The 21,612-nt window shown below is 44.6% G+C and overlaps 1 protein-coding gene, 2 long non-coding RNA genes and 1 pseudogene across 3 annotated transcripts; 1 reads left to right on the top strand and 3 right to left on the bottom strand.

Moving 5' to 3' along the window:
- Positions 1-8,872: 8,872 nt before the first annotated feature.
- On the bottom strand, positions 8,873-13,974 carry LOC120688213 (endoplasmin homolog). The gene is made up of 15 exons (XM_039970406.1): positions 13,752-13,974; positions 12,878-12,998; positions 12,637-12,790; positions 12,477-12,557; positions 12,271-12,382; positions 12,017-12,143; positions 11,790-11,928; positions 11,269-11,386; positions 11,002-11,183; positions 10,671-10,886; positions 10,426-10,591; positions 10,198-10,336; positions 9,954-10,104; positions 9,470-9,874; positions 8,873-9,350 (listed from the first exon to the last, which is right to left on the bottom strand). The coding sequence occupies exons 1-15, from the start codon at positions 13,957-13,959 to the stop codon at positions 9,111-9,113; spliced, it is 2,559 nt and encodes an 852-aa protein (XP_039826340.1). The 5' UTR covers positions 13,960-13,974; the 3' UTR covers positions 8,873-9,110.
- Positions 13,975-14,792: 818 nt separating this feature from the next.
- Positions 14,793-19,066, top strand: LOC120689640. Its single transcript, XR_005681373.1, has 2 exons — positions 14,793-15,152; positions 16,765-19,066. It is a non-coding gene; the product is annotated as an uncharacterized LOC120689640 (long non-coding RNA).
- On the bottom strand, positions 16,701-21,098 carry LOC120689639. The gene is made up of 2 exons (XR_005681372.1): positions 20,921-21,098; positions 16,701-17,143 (listed from the first exon to the last, which is right to left on the bottom strand). It is a non-coding gene; the product is annotated as an uncharacterized LOC120689639 (long non-coding RNA).
- Positions 18,127-20,896, bottom strand: LOC120689638 (annotated as a pseudogene).
- Positions 21,099-21,612: the final 514 nt, after the last annotated feature.

Genomic DNA, 21,612 nt, shown 5'->3' with positions numbered 1-21,612 from the left:
ATTTCCATATTCCTTTAGCCAATCAATCACTTGGTCACACACCCAAAACTGTGTCACCCCTACACATGCACCTACCCTCCTAGTGCTGTGACACTCCTCATGAGGGTATGGGTTCCTCTTCACCTGTAAATAAATCAATTCAACGAGTAGTTAACATGAAAAGACTATCAATCAATAGAAAATAAGTAAGAAAAATTAGGGATTATGTAACATCCGTAAACTGCACCCTAATAAATCACTCATTAATTAAAAACAAATTTTAAAACTTTGCAAAAACCTTCTTGAGCTCTTGTCCTTTTCATCTAAAAATATTCTTTTCCAGCCTACCACATCTTTTGTTAATTCGTCCTTCCATCAGGATATAATCTTCTCTCTAAGATATCCCTAATCACTTCCTTCACGTGTGCTCTCATGCACAAGCGCCACCTCACTTCTGTCATCTCTCATCTTCAAGCTCTTAGGGCAAGGCCAATGTGTAGAACTTTAGGGGTATGCTCATGAAAAATAGCAATAGTTAAAACAATCTCCACAATGCTTATGGTTAGAATGTACAACAATGTGGGCCCCATGGGTGTAAAAAACTCCACAGAATCTACCACCCTTCGTGCGTGCCATGAGTTGGATGCGACAAGAAGGGAGAGAAAATAATATTTTATTTGCTATTGCCGCATCTTAAGCTTATGGTGCACTTTTACTATTGCCGAGTCTATGGTCATTCCTACAATGTTTAAGGTAGAAGGTGAACTCAACATGAAAATTCTATGCCTCCGCACTGATAGTGGAAGAGAGTATCTGTCAAATGAGTTCACTATCTATCTTCAAGAGCACAAGACAAGAAGGCAATTGACATGCCCAAATACTCCACAGCAGAATGGATTAGCAGAGCGCAAGAATCGTCACCTTGCTGAAACTTGCCGAAGTATGCTCCATGCCAAGAATGTGCCTGGAAAATTTTGGGCTGAGTGTATGAGGACGGTAGCCTATATCATTAATAGGCTACCTCAACCAAAGCTAGGATTCAAATCTCCTCATGAGTTGCTATGGAAGGTGAAGCCAATGGTAAGCCATCTCAAAATATTTGGTTGTGTCTGCTATGTGTTTGTGCCTGATCAGCTAAGGAACAAGTTTGAGAAGAAGGCAATTCGGTGCATCTTTGTCGGATATGATGATGCATGAAAAGGGTGGAGATGCTGCAATCCAACCACAGGAAAGTGCCACACCTCAAGAAATGTGGTGTTTGATGAAGCTTCTGCTTGGTGGTCATCTAAAAAGGTTGAGTTACCTAATTCTAAAGGATTGGAGGAGGTTCTAGAAGAAATTATAGAAGACGAGGAGGAGGCACAAACTCCAAGTGAAAATAAAGAGGGTTCATCAGTGAAAGCCAAGAGCCCATGAAAGATCGGTGTACATCATATGACACTGGAGGACCCTCAATTGCCACAAATAGAGCTTGAGGAGCCTATTCAAGAACTACGGAGGACAACAAGGAAGATCAAACCTAATCCAAGGTATGCAAATGCTGCCTTTGTTGATGAGCCTATACTTGTTGAGCCATCTTCATATGAAGAAGCATCAAAAGGTCCTTAGTGGCGTAAGGCGATGGAGGAAGAAATTAAGGCACTAAATGATAATCAAACATGGGATTTAGTGCCAAGGCCAAATGAAGTAAAGGCTATATCTTGCAAATGGGTCTACAAAATAAAGACTCGTCCAGATGGCTCAGTTGAAAGGTATAAGGCTCGACTTGTGGCTCGGGGTTTCTCTCAACAGTGTGGGCTGGATTATAAGGAAACATTTAGCCCAGTGGCAAAAATCACAACTGTTCAAGTCTTGCTCGCGTTGGCTGCTTGCAAGTCTTGGAAGTTGTGGCAGATGGATGTCAAAAATGTTTTTTTTACATGGCGAGCTTGATAAGGATATCTACATGGAGAAACCAAGGGGCTTTGAGAGCGAGATTCACCCCGAGTATGTTTGCAAACTAAAGAAGACACTTTATGGCTTGAAGCAAGCCCCACGAGCATGGTATGGGAAGATCGGTGAGTTTCTCGTACAAAGTAGTTTCAAAGTCGCTCTGTCAGATTCTAGCTTATTTGTCAAGGAAAAAGAAAGTAGAATAGTAATAGTTCTAGTCTACGTTGATGACTTGATAATAACTGGAGATTTGTCCGAGGAAATACAAAGGACAAGAGAAAATTTCTCAGTACGATTTCAAATGAAGGAGCTTGAAGAGTTAAAACATTTCCTTGGACTTGAGGTGGAGCGCACAAAAGAAGGGCTATTTCTGAGTCAATAGAAATATGCCAAGGATCTTCTACAAAGATACGGGATGATTGACTGTAAGCCCATGTCTACTCCTATGGATCCCAATGTGAGGCTACAAGAAGATGAAGGGAAGGACTTGGAGGATGTGATTATGTATCGACAACTGGTCGGAGCCTTATCTATCTTACCTTGACTCGGCCAGATATTTCCTATCCAGTTGGAGTGGTCAGTCGATACATGAGCAATCTAAAGAAGCCACACCTTGATGCAGTCAGGCATATCCTTAGGTATGTTAATGGCACCATCAATTTTGGTATTCTATACAAGAAGATAAATGATTGCCAGGTGATGGGATAATGTGATGCCGACTATGCTGGAGATTGTGGCACACGACGATCAACTACGGGATACTTCTTTAGTCTTGGATCCGGAGCTATATCATGGTGCAGTAAGAGACAAACAAGAGACAACCAACTGTGGCATTATCTAGTACCGAAGCAGAGTATCGATCAGCAGCAATGGCAGCGCAAGAAAGCACTTGGCTTAAGTAGTTGATGGAGGATCTTCACCAGCCAACAGAATATTAAGTAATGATTTTCTATGATAATCTATCTTCCATTCGGCTTGCAGAAAATCCTATCTTCCATGCAAGGACCAAACACATAGAAGTTCACTATCACTACATAAGAGAAAAGGTCCTTAAGGGAGAAATTGAGATGGTGCCTACAAAGACAGATGAGCAGACTGTCGATATTCTCACGAAGAGTCTCAATAAGGTAAAATTTGAAAAATTTCGAGAAGCACTCGGCATGGTCTGCAGGACTACTTTGGATAGAAGTTTGCCTTGAGGGGGAGTGTTGAAGGAAGCAAGTCAAACTTCTACACTCTTCTCCACAATTCAAGGATAAGATATTTTCCATAGAGTTCTCTAGAATATCTAAATTAAATAAATCAAAGATATTTCTAGGACTAGATATTTTCATGGAAGACTGTAGAATTTAGATCAAGGGCTATGATTTTGCCATGCCATCCATCCATGAGTATGGTAGAAGTGAGGTGGTAGTGCTAGGAGAAAGGGTGAGTGCTAGGTAGCCACTAAAGAGTGTCTTGTGTAATACTATTGTGTTGTAATAAAGCAAGTGTTTTGTAAGTGTTAGTCTCCTGGTTTCTAAGTACTTAGTGTATAAGTTGTGATCTATCGCAGGTTGGATCTACCACCTAGGATCACAAAGGGTCTGGGCTTCATCGTAGGAAGGCTCTGCCTCCCAGAAGCCAGCTTCATCTGTTGGTGGGCTCTGCCACCCGGAAGTGAGAAGGCAGCTCTGCCATCGAAAGAACCTTATACACTAACTAGCTAGAAATTGAAAAGGCTAACTGACCCTAGAGTGAGTTAGTGTGTGTTTTAGGTGTAGGTCCTCAGCTTAGTGGGTATTAGGGCCACCTCGGTTCCCAACAGATGTTCTGAGTGATATAATTGATGCTCATTCTAGAGGTCATTCGTATGATAGAGCTTTTGGATTAAGTTCTATATTTCTCTTAAATGGTCGTGCTGCAATTTGTGCACCGTTTTGTGGAAAATGCACTAATGCTACAATGTCAAAGGATTTTGAAACTTACATTTCTGATATCCTTCAGAGATTTAGGATTGATAAAGTTGGTCTAATAGCTTTTTTCACGCAGTTGATCAGTTTGTTAAGAAGACATGACTCGTTCGAGGATCCAAGCTTGTTCTGGGACTGTGCATTAACTACACAAGCCTTGAAGCCCCCATTGAGCAGAGCTGGTCTGTTTACAACCTTCATAAGATCCATCGTTTTGCGCCTGAAGGTGTGCGATGGAACCTACTATCTGTATTGGGGTACACTCCTGAAGGACAAGACTAGAGACAGCATATTTTCCAAAAGGGACATCCACTCCTCAAAAAGGTGTTAATGTACCTTCCTGACAAGTTTCTTGGGGATAAGGGAGATGAGGGGGGTGAGAGTCATGCTACTGACAAGAAGTATGGACAATATCATGGAAATCTGTATAGTCTGTCAATTTTTCCTCGGCAAATCAATGAACATGGAAAGCCCAAGGTTAAAGACATTTTTTTTGTTTCTTCTGTTTTCAACATTTTGTTTGTCTGATTTTCAAACTACAAATACTTACATGAAGGCTGAAGGAAGCAAACGAGAGGTGAAGGAGGAACAAACTACAAATACTTGCATGAAGGATGAAGGCAGCCAACAAGGGGTGGAGGAATTGGAAGAACCATTCGAGTTGCATTCTGAATTAGATCTACTGTATTCCCATTATTTGGAAGAACAACTTTCTATGATTCTCGAATTGTTACTAACGAGCCCTAAAATGCAACCAGAACTATGGCGACGGTGAGTGTCAAAACTAGCACTGAGAACTTCAGTCTAAGAAACCAATAAATCTGATTCTTCTTTTTTAATCTGAATTGTAGGTTTAGCGAGGTATTGCGGGAATATGACAAAAAAGATACAATGGATCCTGCTCCATGGGACCGCAGCTGGGAGTGATGATAATATTGAGAAGCAGGTATGGATGTTGGAGCCACTGTCCTTCAACGTTAGTTGTTTCCAGCCCGCTTGCTGTGGTGTGCATTGAGAAAAACAACAGGATATTATAAGATAGCAGTCTATCGGCTATATAGCCGATGAGGTATGAAAGAATTATAACTTGCAAATAATCCTTTATTTAATATAAACAGGCCTACAAACTAAGCAGAGTCAATACACTATTGCTACCAAACAGGTCAACATGATGCAACGTTGGTACAAACAATAAATTGAAGCTTAATAACATATAGATATATTCATAGTTCAACAAAATCATGAAAACACATTACATATATGAAAGCACAGGCCATATAGCCAATGGAAGCATTGTGGATGAACAGAACCATGCTTTGCTAAAAAACCAAACTCATTCATCTCCATCTTCCTCATCACTTCAGGCACTGAAGTGGACACTAGGCCATAGTGAGGACATGGCCCAGGGGGGTGATGTTGGGAGCTGCAGCAACTCCTTGTTGCAGGTGATGGTAGCTTGCGAGGAACTAATCTGTGCACATAGCTCTGGTGTACTTAGCTTTGATTTCCTTTGTGCTTGAGTTGGGTGTCAGACCGGGGGGGGGGGGGGGGAGGTAGCAATGAGAGGAGATGAAAGAGCCGCTCCAGCTTGCTGGAGAGTATTCAATGGAGGGGAGATGAGGTTGGCAATAGCTTGAGAAAGGGAGGGGAGGGAGTTTTATCTTTCCCACTGTAGTCTAATTTTGTTCATTGATGACTTGGTTGATCCAAGGTTTCGGGATGGAATTTGTTCGAAATTCATGAAATTATTGGTATTGTTATAATTTTTTATTTCTAAATTCGATTGTTAAGCTGTTAGCAGCTTGAATGAAGATAGTTGGGAATTGATTTGTGATGGTTCTTCCTATAGATAAATGACTGTACCTTGCTTATAGTTAACTATTCCCTTATTCATGCAGTTGGCCGTTGGCTTTTGTTGGAAAATTCATCCGTGTCCCAAACACTCCATTGAAGGAAGTGTTCAAATGATCTGATGCTGAAATATAGCACTGGTACACATAGATGGTGTTGCTTGCTGTGGGATGCTGATTTCTTCTAACCATGTTACCTTCTTGCCTCTCTAAAAATTTTTAGGCTTTGGTTTAGCTTATAAGATACTGTGTTCGCAGATTCGTCTAGAATTTGTGGGGGATGTAAACAAAAGATGTAATCCTTAGCCTATCAAAGTCAGTAATTGCCGTGACACATTGCACAAACTGTGCAACGGGTGCTAGAATTGTATGCCCTCTCTAGATTTTTTTTCCCATTTTTGCCTAACCCATAGTTGTGTTTGGTGTAAAATATGATTTGCCATGTGAATGTTAGTGGGGTACGGTTGAAGATTTGGCTCTAGTAATGTACATTAACTGATATTGTTGATTTTGGATTTCGTCAAGGAAAGAAATGATCGGCAATATGTACTATAAATGGTTGCGCGCACTTGTATTAGTTGTATTGCTGTATCTAGTGCTGTATCTGCCGCACGCTTCGTAGAGGGTCTTGGAAAATGCACTTGCTGTTCTGCAGGATTCCCAACTAATTCTCCTGGTGGCCTTCATTGCAACAGAGGGCTCGCATGTATGTACTTGCATGACGCTGATCGGCCGTAATAAGCGCAAGGTACGGACACCCAAACTCCCTATCTCTGGACTTGGAATTACCTGCAATATTTCACCTTTATTTATTTTGGGGGTGCATAACTCTTTTGCAACTCTTATTTTAGCGTGCGATGCAGGTTCCCTAGCAATTATTGTAAATTTCTTTGAGAAGATCAGCTGTGGGTACATGCAAATTATCACATAAAGACTGGGGAGTGTATGGGGCCTTTGTAGAAAAGCAACAGGGCAAGGCATGCTTTGCGTGCAAAAACCCTCTCGATTTGTTTGCCTAAGCATGTTGCGGAGCCAATCAGTAGGGCACATGCCCATGCGTCCCCGCCCAAATCATGATGCCTGCTTTCCCCGGACGCCCACGTCCTTCGCGCGCGACTTCAGAGGATCCTTACTGCCTCTAACCTTGGTTAGCTCACTCTGAAATAGATTCCTGATTGTGTACCGTGGTGCTTAAGCCAGTATTAGTGCAAGTGTTATAGAGGTGTCATCTACATTTAATAGGGTGGCACAATAGATGACATGGCAGTAGATTAGGAAAGAGAAAAAACTAGTGTCATCTCTACGACACCAGTACGAAATGCGCACTGAGACTCTCCTGTGTCCTCTACTGGATCAGCTGCGCCTCCACGATTCCATCCCACGCCGACGCCCTCCCTTCCCCTTCCTGCGCTCGCATCTGCCATTCCCGCGCAACCGGTGCCGCCGTCACAAGCTTCTCTGCCACCGTTCACGGCACAACAAGGAGTTCAATTTTGGCCCGGATTTGGCGGTAGCACCAGCACAAATGTCCCAAACCCCCAAGGAAATCTTGCCCCAAATCCATGGTAAATCTCGTCCCAATTTCGGCCCGGATGCATTGTTTGTTTATCTCGCGTCAAATCCATTATTAGTTGTTTGATCATTACTCTCCGTGTCAAAGTCTGAATATATCTACATTCTCGTCTTCGACGGCAAACCGAACAAGAAACACTAATTTCCATCATTTTACAAGTATGCGCAATCAGTGAATGTAGATATATTCAGGGCAAGGCATGCTTTGCGTGCAAAAACCTCTCGATTTGCCCCTTCTCTGCTGCTGCTGCTGCTGCCTCGCATTACTTCTCCAAGGTAACCACTGGATTTCATCAAATCAAGTCTCATCCAGTAACTTGCATAGACATAAGCACATGCAGTTTCAGGCCATCTTTTTCCTTAACATAGTTTCATCTTTTTTGTCCTTTGAAAATTTCGAATACCCAAATCTCAAATCCTGGGCCGCGCCTGCCCGTCCAGGTATCATATCCACGCGTCCGTGCATGCCCAATTTCTTCCCTGTTTGCACGGGCTGGGCACGTTCCATCTGTTCATGTGTCCATTTGGCATCTCGATCGCTCGTTGCGGACGTGCATGTGGACAGGTTGGCCTCGTCTGTTCGTCGTTCGCTCCCGGACACAAGAAAGCCACACCTCACCTGTCCAGGTCGTCATGACAAAATACGATCGAATTTAAAATGATATCCCCAAATCATGCAAAGTCAAATCGCTGTCTCGGGCCTGCAACTTGTTTGTTTGGGTGTTTCAGTCGACAATGGACAACGGTGACGGCCGCCTGGGGGCACCAGTAGTCCAATCTGATCATCTCGTGATTTCACTGAGTTCATCTGATTGGTTGGTGCGACGCAACTTGTTAGTACTAGTAGTAGTTTTCAGTCCAATCATTAGGGCGCCACATCTGTTAAAATGAAAAGCAATTACTCCAAGTCACTAGTATAGTATCATACCGTCATGATGCTGATGCATTTCTTTTATCTGTCTCGGAGAGAGATATAACAATCGTGCCAAGCCTGACATGTACGTACAGCATGTTAGCTCACGAGCTAATGTTTATGATCATTGCGATGCAGCCTAAAATCCGGCGAGAATCCCGAGGCAGCAGGCCTGCCACCCTCCAACCCGACAATGGCGTTCTCAGGAGGTGCCGAAAGGTTGATGACGAGCAGGAACGTGGCCGTTGCCCTCGTGATGGTCGTCGTCTCGGCGACGGCGATATCCGTGCGCTGCTGGCGATCTCAAGCAGAATGTTTATGTGTCGCTTAGCGTGCGCTGCTGGTGATCTCAAGCAGAATGTTTATGTGTCGCTTAGCTTAGACCCTAGCGCACTCTGAAAAGAGGCAACACCCTTTTTCCCCATACGGCAGGAGTTTTTCTTGTTTTTTTTAAGCAATTCCGGCAAGAGAAATTAAAACAGCTGTACATTTAGTCACTCAGAACTGCGGTGTACATTTGAGCTGATTTGATCATGCCAACATCTTGGATTCGGATTATTTCTAGAGTTCTAGTGTTACTGTTCAGTAGATCAAGCTCTGTTCCGGGCACTAGGAGATGTAGATATCAGGACAGGCACAGAAGCCAGAACTCAACACATGGATGGATGTGTATATAGAGGGACCAAAGATAGGCAACCGCTAAATTTGATTGATGGAACTAAAGTTTGTATAGGTACAAAGACAGGCAAAAATCCCGTATCATGATGCATTTTCGCATTTGGAAAATGGACGTCCCTCGAATCCATCACGACATTCCTAGACAGACAGTGAGTTGTGAGTTCCCCTTCTTCCTCACCTAAACGGAGGCAGCGGCTACATTAAAACAGTACAGTCCGTAAAAGAGGGAGACATCTACAGCTCGTCCTTGTCGTACGACGGCTCGGCCTCATCTTTGGAGGACTTCTCCTCGGAATCCGGCTGCTCCTCCGCCTCGTCTTCCTCCTCGACGGTGGCGTCGGGGCTCAGGTCCAGGCTCTTCTGCACCGACCTGTAGATGCTAGACGCGAACTCCTTGGGGTCGGGCAGGTTGAACCCGCTCTCCATCAGAGCCGTCTGGTACACCAGCCGAGCCGTCTGCTTCAACCCCTCGCTCTGTTGTTCATCAACCGAGAACACACGTCAATCAATCGAATGCCCATGGGTGGTTGCATCCGGTGAAGAGCAGAGCCTAAGTCCTTGGAAGCAAAGCAAGCAAAAGGAAGGAGATGTACCTCGTTGTCCTGGGCCACCTTGTCACGGAGCTCCTTGATGATGGGGTGCCTGGGGTTGATCTCGAGCACCCGCTTGCCACGCATGTAGGCCTGCTTGCTCGAGTCCGAGAGGGTCTGCGCCTGCATGATCTTCTCCATGTTGGCGCTCCACCCGTACTTGGAGGTGACAACAACGCAGGGGGTGTCGTGCAGCCGGTTGCTGATCTTCACCGAGTCCACGTTCTCGCTCTCCAGGGCCTTCTTCCACCAGTCTGTCAGCTCCTTGAACGACTCCTTGAGGTCCTTGAGCTTCGAGTCCTTGCCCAGCTTCAGACCCTCCTTGGACACGTTCTGGAACTTCTTGTCCTCGTAGTCCATCAGGTATTGCATCAGGTACTCGTCCACAGGGTCAGTGAAGAAGATGACCTGCCAACAAGCACAATTTGCAGTGTTAATTCATATCCAGGATTACAGATCCCAGAGAGACACCCAATCTGAAACACACCTCGTAGTTCTTCTTGGTTAGCCTCTCCAAGAACGGAGACTTCTCCAGCTGTTCTTTGCTGCTTCCGGTGATGTAAAAGATGTCTTTCTGTCCTGGCTTCATCCTTGAAATGTACTCGTCAAGAGATGCAAGCTTGCCATCCGACTTGGTACTGGAACCAAAAACGAAAAGATCAGCTTTTGAATGGGCCAATGCACATGTTACTTAAGTTGTATTTTTTTTTGAATAACCTATTCAGACGTACCTTTCAAATCTAAGAAGCTTAGCAAGTCTGTTCCTGTTAGTCGCATCCTCAATGATACCCAGCTTGATTGATTTGCCAAACTCGTTCCAGAACTTGGCATACTGGCCCTTCTTCTCCGCCATTTCACTCTTTTCTTCATCTGATTACAGAAGATTTTTTTTTAATATAGACAATCATCATAAAAATATAGATTGTGTGGCTTAACATTTATAGAAAACCTTTCATTACCTGTCTTATCTTTGTTGCTGTACTCATCAGGATCCTCTTCAGCAATCTTCCTAATCATGTCAAGAGCTTTGCGGATCAGCTTCTTCTTGATGGTCTTCAGACTGCTATGTTGTTGAAGCATTTCTCGAGACACATTCAGGGGCAGTGTGTCTGAGTCAACAATACCCTAGGGAGAATAACACTAAGATTTGTCTGCCATGTCAATGAATCAAATAGTAGGCATTCTTAAAATAGCAATACGGTACCTTCAAAAAGTTGAGATACTTCGGAAGAAGGTCATCAAATTCATCAGAGATAAAAACTCTTCTAACATACAGCTTGAGGTTTGACTTGTTGTTGTTGTAGTAACTCTCGTAGAGATCATGTGGAGCCTTCGGGGGAACAAAGAGCAAAGCTTTGAACTCAACATCTCCTTCAGCAGTGAAGTGGCTCCAGGACATAGGCTTCTCATCACCAAAGTCCTGCAATGTAATTGACAAATTACACAACATTTCTCCAACAAGACAAGATGCACATATAAAACTACCTTCAAGATTTCATTTTTGTGCAATAAATCCATTACTACAGTCTCTTTACCTTAGCTAGTGAATGGTAAAACTTTGAGTATTCTTCATCAGTGACCTCCTTGGGGCTACGGAGCCATACAGCCTTCACATCATTCAGAAGCTCCCATTCAGAAGTAGTCTCCTTAATTGTCTTTGTCTTGGGTTTTTTCTCTTCATCTTCTTCTGTGTCTTCATCCTCCTTAGCTTCCGGGGCTGATACAATCATACAGAGCACTTGTGTTAGCACTCAGCATTCACAACATGTCCATCATCCAAAAAAACAACAACATTGACTTACTGGATTCCTCTTCTTCACTTGATTCCTCCTCATCAGCTGGCACTTCAACATCAACCTCCTTGGTTGTCCACAAATAAATGGGGAAATTGATGAACTCAGAGTACTTCTTCACCAAATCCTGCAAAACAGAGTATTTAAGTTTAAGTTAACGACGGTAATATGAGATGTACTAATAACAGAAATACTTGTTGTATAACGTTTATAACAGATGTTTTCATCTTATGTGAACCGGAAAAATAAGTATGTAACACCCTCGCACAGTAACATGAAAATTTTCTGGTGAATACAGATGAATGACACAGTGAAGTATATGAGAGACTGATAAATAAGAATCAGCATCTGAAGTACCACATCGAGCTTCTTACGTTATTTGTATCAAGTCCAATAAAAGATGCTTCATTCATTCATACTACACTATTGGACTTCCAAGTTGAAATGCAGATAACACCCACGTGCACTTTGTATATTCGAAGCAGAAGCCAATTATTATGTCCTGATAAATGACAGTAAGATGGTAATACCTTGAGCTTATCCTCTTCCAGGTACTCCTTTGCTTCATCTCGCAGATGCAGTCTTATCTCAGTTCCACGTCCAAGGGGCTCATTCCATGTATCCTCAGAGATAGCAAATGCTCCATCAGCTTTGGATTCCCACACGTACCTAAAAGTACAAAATCACAGCAACATTAAGCTGACTGCAAATATAATGAAGAGATGAACCAAAAACAATATACAAAGACACATCTTACTGTTTGTCATCATTGTGCTTGCTGATCACTTCGACATAGTCAGCAACCAAGTACACAGAATAGAAACCAACACCAAACTGTCCAATCAGATTGAGGTCACCTCCAGACTGCATCTTTTCCACAAAAGCTGCAAAAGTTGGAAGCAATTAACAATATTTTTCTAGGAAACCAATTCACATTATTTGAGAGTGCAATCGAAGTTTATTTATCAAAACTTAGTGATGCAATCAGTATGAAAGATGAAATAGCAGTACCAGAGGTCCCAGATTTTGCAATGGTTCCGAGGTTCTTGATCAGGTCTTCCTTGGTCATACCAATACCCCTATCCCGAATGGAGAGGATCTTCTTCTCTTTATCCAACTTAATCTACATGCGCACAGATCAGATGCCTTCAAGATCAATTCTAGATCGAGATAGGATGCAAACCAAAATGGACCTTCAAAGTTGTAGCACACTGTACCTGGATTTCAAGCTTAGCAGTGTCACCTTCACCCAGAACCTCCTTATCGGTAAGGGACAGGAACCTAATCTTATCCAAGGCCTACAAACATGAACAAGATCACAGTTAGATGAAAGCAACGAAAAATGTAGACTAAACAGGTGTTAAATGTTATACATACATCAGAGGCATTGGAGATGAGCTCCCTCAAGAAGATGTCCTTGTTGCTGTAGAGCGAGTTGATGATGATGTCCATAAGTCTGGACACCTCAGCTTGGAATTCAAACTTCTCCGCTGAGCTCCTGAGGGTCTTCCTCGAGATTGACTCGGCTTCCCTGCACATGTTAACTCATCTTATTCATACAAAGATCAACAAAATGCGATGTGGTGACTACCAGCATTGATCGGATGATCCGGCGTACCTCTGGGCAACCTCAGAGTCGGTGGACAGGCCATGAGGAACAGCACCAAGCTTCTCCTCTACCTTTGGTGGATTGGCTAGGTCATCACCGCTCTCCTCAGCATTCACTTGCAGCTTCTTAGCTGCAGCATAGGAAGGGTCAGACGATGATAAAAATAGAAGAATTGATAGGCATCAAGCACCGAACAAACATTGGAACCAGAGAGACTATACACTACACTACAGCATCCTTGCAATTTACCAACAATAGTATGATAGAGACATGCGCAGCGCGCCCTCAAAATTTACTAAGAATGGTATTAGAGGACTCTACATCGGTCACAGTAAGCAGTGGATGTACCCAAAACAAGCACGGGCTGTCTGGTTGGTACAAATACAAATGGATCAAGTGATAGTATAAACCCTATCGAAACCCCAGATGGGATAACCTACGTAAGCACAGAACCTTGCCGGTACAAATGACGGATCTAAGAGCTAAGAAGGCCAGCAATCTCAAAATCAAAACAGAGACTGCTATTAACATTAGATCGGAGGTGCCACGAGCTCACCACGCCGTAACGCGAAACTAAGATCTAGCAAGTTACTGGAACCACGTTTCTATCATACAACGCATCTTAACCTCTGCTTCAACAGATCGCAATGTTCCGGGGAGAAAATTGCGGCACAATAGTAGCGCATCACATCGGGATCCAGGGGTTTTGCAAGCGACTGACACCGAACATCTAGAAGCAAAATCAGTAAGTGAGGCGAATTGAAGGGTAAACTACCGGATTCGACAGGTGGCTACGTAAATTCACCGTAGTGGCGCAAAATCAAATAAAACAAAAAAAAAACTGGAGAAAGGAAAACAAAGGCTTCCAGTGGCAGGGACTTGCCTGGATCGGGGAGAGTGGTGAGGAGGAGGAGGAGGAGCGCGGAGGAGAGCGCCCACTTGCGCATCGTGCCCCTGCTTCGCCGCCGCTTCCACTCTGCGAATCCAGTGATGAGTTGTTCGTCGCGCTCGAGCCCGGAGCCGGAAGCGCCCTTTAAACGGCCCGCACCCAGGGACCCGAGCGCCCGGACCACGCTTGCGGATCTCGCCATGTGGACGAACGGACGGTGCCGATTGGAGTAACTCCACGTGTCGGGCTGTCACTGGGCGACGCAGCGGACTTGACGTGGAGCGCGAGCCAGGGGTGGCCTCTGCCGTCTGATGGCCAGATCTGCGTCCTGCAAGGGCTGGGATCTCGTGGGGGACTTCGGCAGCGGACACGTGGAGCGGTATGATTGGTTGTAGGCCGGGTCATACACGTCGATGTGCTAGAATGTTCGGAGCGAGCGTGCCTAGTGGATAATAGTTCGGTCGATGAATCAGGGAGAGAGAGAAAAAGGTTGAGGTGGGGGCAAGGGCGACTGCGTTGGTGCCGGCCCACAAGTCAGTCAACGGGTGTTGACGCGTGACCAGTCAATGGCCGTGCTTAGAACGCCATTTTGCCGCGCCTTTCGTTGATTGCACCATCACGCATCAGTTCATCAGTCTTCTGATGACTGATGAGATAGAGACTGCACAAAAAGTGAGGATGAATGGAGAGAGATAAAGAGTTGCGAAAAAGATATTTATTTTGAAATAAAATTTAAACTCTAAAAAAATATTTATTTTGGAACGGAGCTAGTACCTAAGACCAAATATCTGCAAATTAATGATTTATTATAATTGAAGAATAGATATATACTCCCACAAAATCATACTCCCTCCGTATCAAAATACTTGTCGCCGTTGACTTTTTCTCACAAATTTGACCGCTCGTCTTATTCAAAAAAAAGTTGTCAATTTCAAAAATCTTATGTATAATTCACTTCATCATCCAACGTACTTTAAACACAGTTTATGTATTTGTATATTTACATAAATTTTTTGAATAAGACGAGCAGTCAAACTTGTAAAAAAAATCAACTGCAACAAGTACTTTGATACGGAGGGAGTATTTGCAAGGAAAAGATCATCTTTCTTGTCCTCTAGAAATTTTATGAACAAGCAGCTTCATGCTAGAGCAGTAGAGCACCTGAGACAAGGAAAGGTCATGCAAAAATGGAAGTTTTAAGATAGAAAACGGACCACATCCATCAGCATCACAGGAGTACGATACGACGAGAGCTAGACTCATGTGCAAGCTCCAAACGATGCAGTGATTATTTACTGACGAATTAAATGGTGAAATATCCGGAAGATAATCCAATCATTTACTGGAATCACGAACATATAGCAATCTACAAAGAAATTCCGGGAATGCATCTAAGTATATAGTAGCACCCCTTCTCTTTCCCCGCGTCGCTCGCTCCAGGGCGACTCGGGGGCGCCGCGCCGCCCCCCGCCTCAGCCCCGCCCGCTCGTCCCCGGCGGCCGCGGCGGCACCGAAGCCGGCCCCCGCGTTGCGCTTCCCCTCTCCCCTTCCCTCTCCTTTTCCCCCTCTCCACTCCTGCTCCACAAAACCTTGTCGTTGGGCGCCGGGATTCGCCGCCGGTCACCGGCCGCCGGCCGCCGGAGATAGATCCGCCTCCCTGGGCTCGGATCTGCGCGTCCTTGGCTTTGCCGGGGGTTATTCGTCGACGTCCGCCATGGCTGCCATTCCACCGCTGGAGGGCCGTTAGTGCGGGTTGGGGGCTGCTGCCTCCCCGACGGTCGTTTACGCGCCGCTCCGGCGTCCCCCCGGTGTGGATCTCCTCCGGGCTCGGGGCTTCTCCCCGGCCGCAGCTTGTGGCCGCTCTGGCCTGGGGGGGCGCTGCCCTCGACCGTGGGTTGGGGGTAGGGAGGCTGCCCTCTTCCCTTGGCCCTGGCCGCTGCCCTCCTCCATTGATGGCCGCGTCGCCCAGGGGGGTCTCTTCCTATGGTGCCGCCGTCCGCGGGCACGGCCGTCTGCTGACGATTGCGGCAGGCGGCCATCGTCTCGTTCCCAAGAATCCGGGTGAAAGCCCTGTCCAGTGTTGTGCTGGGCCAACAAGGACGGCGCTTGCGGGCGTCGTTGCCCTCGCTGGAGGCGTTGTTGTACAGTCTTGGGAGGCGTCGTCGTTCCCCTTCGTCGCCGTGCTGCTGTTGATGTGTACCACGTGTGCTCTCACTGCATTGGTCGCCGCGCCTTTGGTGTGGTTCCCGCCACTTTTTGTGGTTCCATCACATCGGCGCTGCTCGTGGTGGGTCGTCGTTGCTGGGGTGGAGCCCTAACCTCTGGGGTGGGGCTGAGGCGAAAGCCTTTGACTGCTTGCAGGCCGATAATGGCGACGTCCTCGGACGTCGTTTCCCTTCTTGGAGGCATCATTCGTTTGCCCCTTCCCCTGTGCCCCCCATGGCTGGTCCCTGATTGGTAGCTCATCCGTCGTACTTGCATTGCTTCATTTTCCACGCTGTTGTCTTGGTTGCCTTGGTCGTGGTCGTGGCGGATGCTTTGCCGCCCTATCGTGATGTCTACTAGTGTTTGCAGATGGTGGATTGTTGGTCTTGGCGGATGCGTTGCCACCGTTGTGCTGTTTAGTGGATGCTTTGCCACCGGTGTTGCTTGGCAGATGGTCTGCCGCCGTGGTCGTGCTTTTCGGTGGATGCTTCGCCACCGTCTCATGCTTTGTGCTTCCTCACCTTTGGCATCTCTAGCGACAGTTCATCCTTTGTGCAGGTTCAACTCTTCGGGTGGTCTTGGTTCGAGTGGAAGTTTGGAGTGTCCTCCCCATATTGCTTGCTGTTGTTCGTGTTATCATTGTGTTTTCTCGCTTGTATATATATTTTTTTCAATGTTTCTCTGTTGTTAGTCCTTTGTATTCTTATGTTGACCAAGCTCTGTTTGGCCGCATCAAAATTGTGTCTGTAACTGTTTTCTTCTTAATGAAAAACGTGCTCAGACACCGTCTCGAAAAAAAAAGGTACATGGTAGCACAGGATAATGTTCACATTAAACTTAGGTCTCTACCCAAATCTGAACAAGTGTCTAAAGCACTGATGCCATATTTTAGTTACTCCAACTCCTTCAGATCTGCTTCTGTTCGGCACTTGGCCAGAGACAGTATCCAAACTTGGCAAAATTAACATGAGGATTTCATGTCAGCTTTAGAGCTAACAAACTTGAATCGCCTCAGGCACCGCAGAAGCATCATCGGCGACAAAATCACACACAAAACAGTTTCAACCAGATACGGTCCTACATATAGAAGCTAGTAATTTATACATTGATTGCTTGGTTCCTTGGATGCGGTAGGCACAACCCAACAGTCTGCAGAGAGACCGTAATCACCGTCAGAGGTCCTTGAAAAGAGCAATGGAATGTGTGTTACTTGAGTGTAGAACGTTAAAAAATCGTAGCAGCAGAAAAGATACCAAACAATAAATATACTGTACAACAGTAGAGAGTTCATTTACCGCAAATTAGATAAAAAGGGCTTTCGAGTGCTAAGTACATATTTACTTGTCAAGATGGATACAAGGATTATTTGCAGAATAAGATACTATATCTTGTTTTTCTTTTCTTGATATAAATTCCCTAATGAGAGATGATCAATGGCTACATTCAATTATACTTATAACTTCACTGAACAGCCCTCATAGCAAATTATGAGCAATTGGAGAATCAAATGTGTCCCACAAAAAGCAATGGATTAGACATCAAAATATAAAACATTGTAAAGTGTAGCGGTCTTTGTTTCTTGGATTAGGTAGAAGGCAGGCTATGGAGTGCTAGGTACTCCCTCTGTTTTTATTTGTAAGACATTGTCTAGTGTAATTTTGAGCTAATCAACGACTTACATAAAAAAATGGAGGGAGTACATATCTAGGGACTACTTGCCAAGATGTATATAAGGACTTTTTTTTGTGAACGTGCAAGTGTTTCATTAAGAGGAAAGAGAAGTAATAACTATTTGAAGAATAAGATGCCAGTTCTTGTTTTTTTTTCTTGAATAAATTCCCTAATGAGAGATGAGCAATAGAATAGCTACACCCAGTTACACATATAACTTCATTACAGCCCTCATTGCAAATATTGGCGATTGGAGAATCAAATGGACATCCCACAGAAAACAACGAATCAAAACTCATAGAAACACAGCATAAACAAGTGGGCAAAGCGGGTGCACAGCGAACAACCCTGCTATACATATGACCCATTCATACAACTGTTACAACCAAGAGATCAGATAGTTGAGATCACTTGGTTTGTTGTTCCTTTATTAATCAAAGGGTCCAAGACACCTTGTCATAAAAGAGTCGTACGAATGAGTTGTATGTGAAGCTTTTTTTTAACGTAAATATGTGAAGCATTTTCCAACAGCAAAATACATAATGGCACTATCTAAAAATACTACCTTAGAACTAAATGCACAGTTTCCATGGAGAAAAACCAACTAGCTTAAAAGAAGAAAGGCCTCGCCAATACAAAATTATAGGAACAAAACACTCATAATTAGCTAATATTTGAGGGGTATTGGTCCATACACCACTGCTATATGGCACCCTGATACAACATCCGAACTATTAAGAGTATAAAATCTACATGCCATTTGTCCTTGAAACATGAGCAATGTAGTGTCGCAATTTACTATTTTCTGGTAAACATAATTCAGACATAGCGCTGTTCTCTTTTTCGCGACACAGACATAGCAGGATTCACAGGTCGCCATTGAAATGCATTGAAAAAAAGATTCAGTGCACTATAGTAGCATTTAATTGACCAAACATGAAATCATTGGACTTAATGCTGAAAGTGATATCAAACAAAAATGACTACTCTTTAAGTAATGTCTGACAAGTTGGCTAACCTTAAAATGTATCAAACTGCCCTGAAACCAACCCGTAAGTACTTGTCCCCCCTAGGAAGATAACAAAGAATGAAAGGGAAACAGTATTGAACAATCCCAGCTGATGGGAGGTTTAAAAAGGTAGCAGATGAGCTGGAAATGCACCAATAAAATTCTAGCTATGGGTTGGCAAGATGGGAATTAAAAAGAGTATCAACTTCAGTAATAATATGATGCCAATTCACTGGAAATGCACTTGACCACAAAACAATTGCTTGATGGATGAAATTTGACTTATTCAATTTGCCATCCTTCAATTTAGCCTATAAACGACAAAAGATTCTCAACTTTACAATCATAATTCACAAACATGCATTGACCGCTATCTAATTTATATTTAAAAGTTCATCTAGGTACTAGCAAGAAATAAGATTGTTAGCAATGGTTCACAGGTCGCTACTGAAATGCATTGAAAAAAGGATTCGGTGCACTATACTAGCTTTTAATTGACCAAACATGAAACCATTGGAATTAGTGCTGAAAGTGAAATAAAACAAAATGACTACTCTTTAAGCAATGTCAGACAAGTTGGCCAACCTTAAAAAGTATCACACTGCCCTCAAACCAAGCCATAAGTACTTGTTTCCACTAGGAAGATAATGAAGCATGAAAGGAAAACAGTGTTAAACAATCCCAGCTGATGGGAAGTTTAAAAAGGTAGCAGATGAGCTGGAAATACCAATCAGCTGGAAATGCACCAATAAACCTCTAGCTATGGGTTGGCAAGATGGGAACTAAAAAGAGTATCAACTTCGGCAATAATATCATGCGCCAATACACTGGAAATGCACTTGACCGCAAAATAATTGCTTGATGGATGAAATTCGACTTATGCCATTTGCCGTCCTTCAATTTAGCCTATAGACGACAAAAGCTTCTCAACTTTACAACCATAATTCACAAACATGCATCGACTGCTATCTAATTTATATTTAAAAGTTCATCTAGGTACTAGCAAGAAATAAGATTGTAAAAAAAAGGAGCAAACAGGGAGTAACTAACTTGTACTTCTTTTCAACATTTGGTAAGCAGCCAGCCGGTAAGGTATCCATACCCCCACAAACAGGAAGCTTTGTGGATCCAGATTTTGCAGTTCCCATGCATTGGATATTTGCGACATCACAGGGACCTTGTCCCAGCACCTGAGCACCATAGCACCCTGCATTCCAGGATTGCAATACATCTGATCGTTGCATCTGAAATCACAGGAGTTGGCAACCTGGGCAGCACCAAGAAAGCGTCCCTGGTCAACGCTAGACACCAAATCGATATTCTTGACAGGCCTCTGATACGGGAAGGCGCCAATCTCCCCTTCAATCCTGCCTCTGATATCCACAAGCAGGCAGCGAAGCCTAGCCACCTCGGCCTCAAGCGCGGCATGGTTCTGAAGCTTCTTCATGAGCTGCTGGTTGAGAGCCCTGAGATGGACCACCTCCTCCAGCGAGGCGGTGTGCGCTTTCTTCTTCTCGCGGTACTTCCTGACCGCGGCGCGGTTCCCGGAGGGGCGCTTCTTGGAGGCGTTGTTGTTCTCGGAGGGCGACTCGGCGGTCTCAGCTGCGTCAGGCGAGGCGGCGACGATCTTGGTGTGGACGTGGACGCAGGTGTGGGTGTGCGAGAGGTCGTGCACGGGCGGGTTGCAGGTGTGGGTGTGGGTGCACGCGTGGTGCTCCGTGTCCTTGATGATGTCGTCGAAGTAGCTGTCCATGGAGCAGCTGCTGGGGGGATCGGTTGCCGACGGTCGGGCAGAGGAAGTTGTCCGGGTTGGAGAAATCAAGGTCCCCGTCGTCCATTGTCGTCGCAGCTCGCAGTCACCTGCTAACAGGAGAATCGGATGCGTGCTTTAGCGCTAACAGTGGCAGTAATAACAATAAACAAAACAGGGGGTGCGATTCGGCAGTCCTCTTTTCACGAATCGAAAGGATTACGAATCTTGAATCAGATTAGTCAATATTACGTGGGGGCAAGGCAAATCGGTATCAGTGGTAACCTAACCTACAATGGGGACGAATCGAGCGCGGCGAATAGGGGGCTCACAGTTCAACACTTTGAAGAAAAACGTGGAAATCATACAGCTATTAGTGCTCCGCCGCTCCGCAAATAAACCCATGACAGGCACCCACTCTCAGAATTTCGGATTTGGATGCTCACCGCGACGAAACTGATTCTAGCGTCGATGGACAGAACGGGGGGTAATCCGTTGATTGAGGCAACGCAGGGAGGAATTCCTTACCGACCAGAAGGGACGGGAGGAGGTGAATCGAAGCCCGGATGGAGCTCCGCTGCGCCTCGGTCTCGTCCGGTGGGGGGGCGGGTCGGGGCGACGACGAGAGGAGGAAGCGGGGTGGAGTTGTGGGGCGGAAGTGCGGAAGCGCAAGCAGCCAAGCACGGATACGGATGGATCTGGACGGGACGTGTTGGCCTATGGGCTCTTCTTGGGCCGTGTTTGGTTTACATGATGAAATTTTTTTCAAAAAAGACGAATGTGTGTATGGAGTACTAAACGAAATTTATTTGTGAAATTTTTTCATGAATAAATGTAATTTTTCGAGATGAATCTAATAATTCAAGTTTCATCATGATTGGCTACAGTGATACTACAGTAACCGCACCTAATAATTCCCTAATCGTACGGTCAAATGCCTCATCAGCTACAGTAAGCCGTACTTAGATATAATATATGTCTAGATATATAACAAAATATATGAATCTAAAAAATCAAAATGGCCTACATTTTGGAGCGGAGGGAGTATGTGTTAAAAAGCTTTTGTGGTAAGAAAAAAAAGTAAAACGTTTGGATAAGATTTTCAATTTTTTTTCATATATAAACAGCTTATAATAAGTGGAATCAAATTCAGCACTTGTGAGCAGCTGAAGCAGTGGCCAAGCCAGCAGAGCAGGAGGGCCCCCAGTGCGCCACCCCTT

This window comes from Panicum virgatum, chromosome 9N, assembly GCF_016808335.1.
Source record: "Panicum virgatum strain AP13 chromosome 9N, P.virgatum_v5, whole genome shotgun sequence".
In the NCBI taxonomy this organism is placed as follows: Eukaryota; Viridiplantae; Streptophyta; class Magnoliopsida; order Poales; family Poaceae; genus Panicum; species Panicum virgatum.
This window is presented reverse-complemented; position numbering and strand designations above follow the sequence as displayed.

Excerpts from the sequence above, each read along its gene's own strand:
- LOC120688213 (XM_039970406.1), bottom strand. The coding sequence starts at position 13,959 with ATGGCGAGATCCGCAAGCGTGGTCCGGGCGCTCGGGTCCCTGGGTGCG. Across the intron at positions 12,558-12,636 it reads TCATCTCCAATGCCTCTGAT|GCCTTGGATAAGATTAGGTT; the intron begins GTATGTATAACA and ends TCATGTTTGTAG. Across the intron at positions 9,351-9,469 it reads AGGTGGCCCAGGACAACGAG|AGCGAGGGGTTGAAGCAGAC; the intron begins GTACATCTCCTT and ends GATGAACAACAG.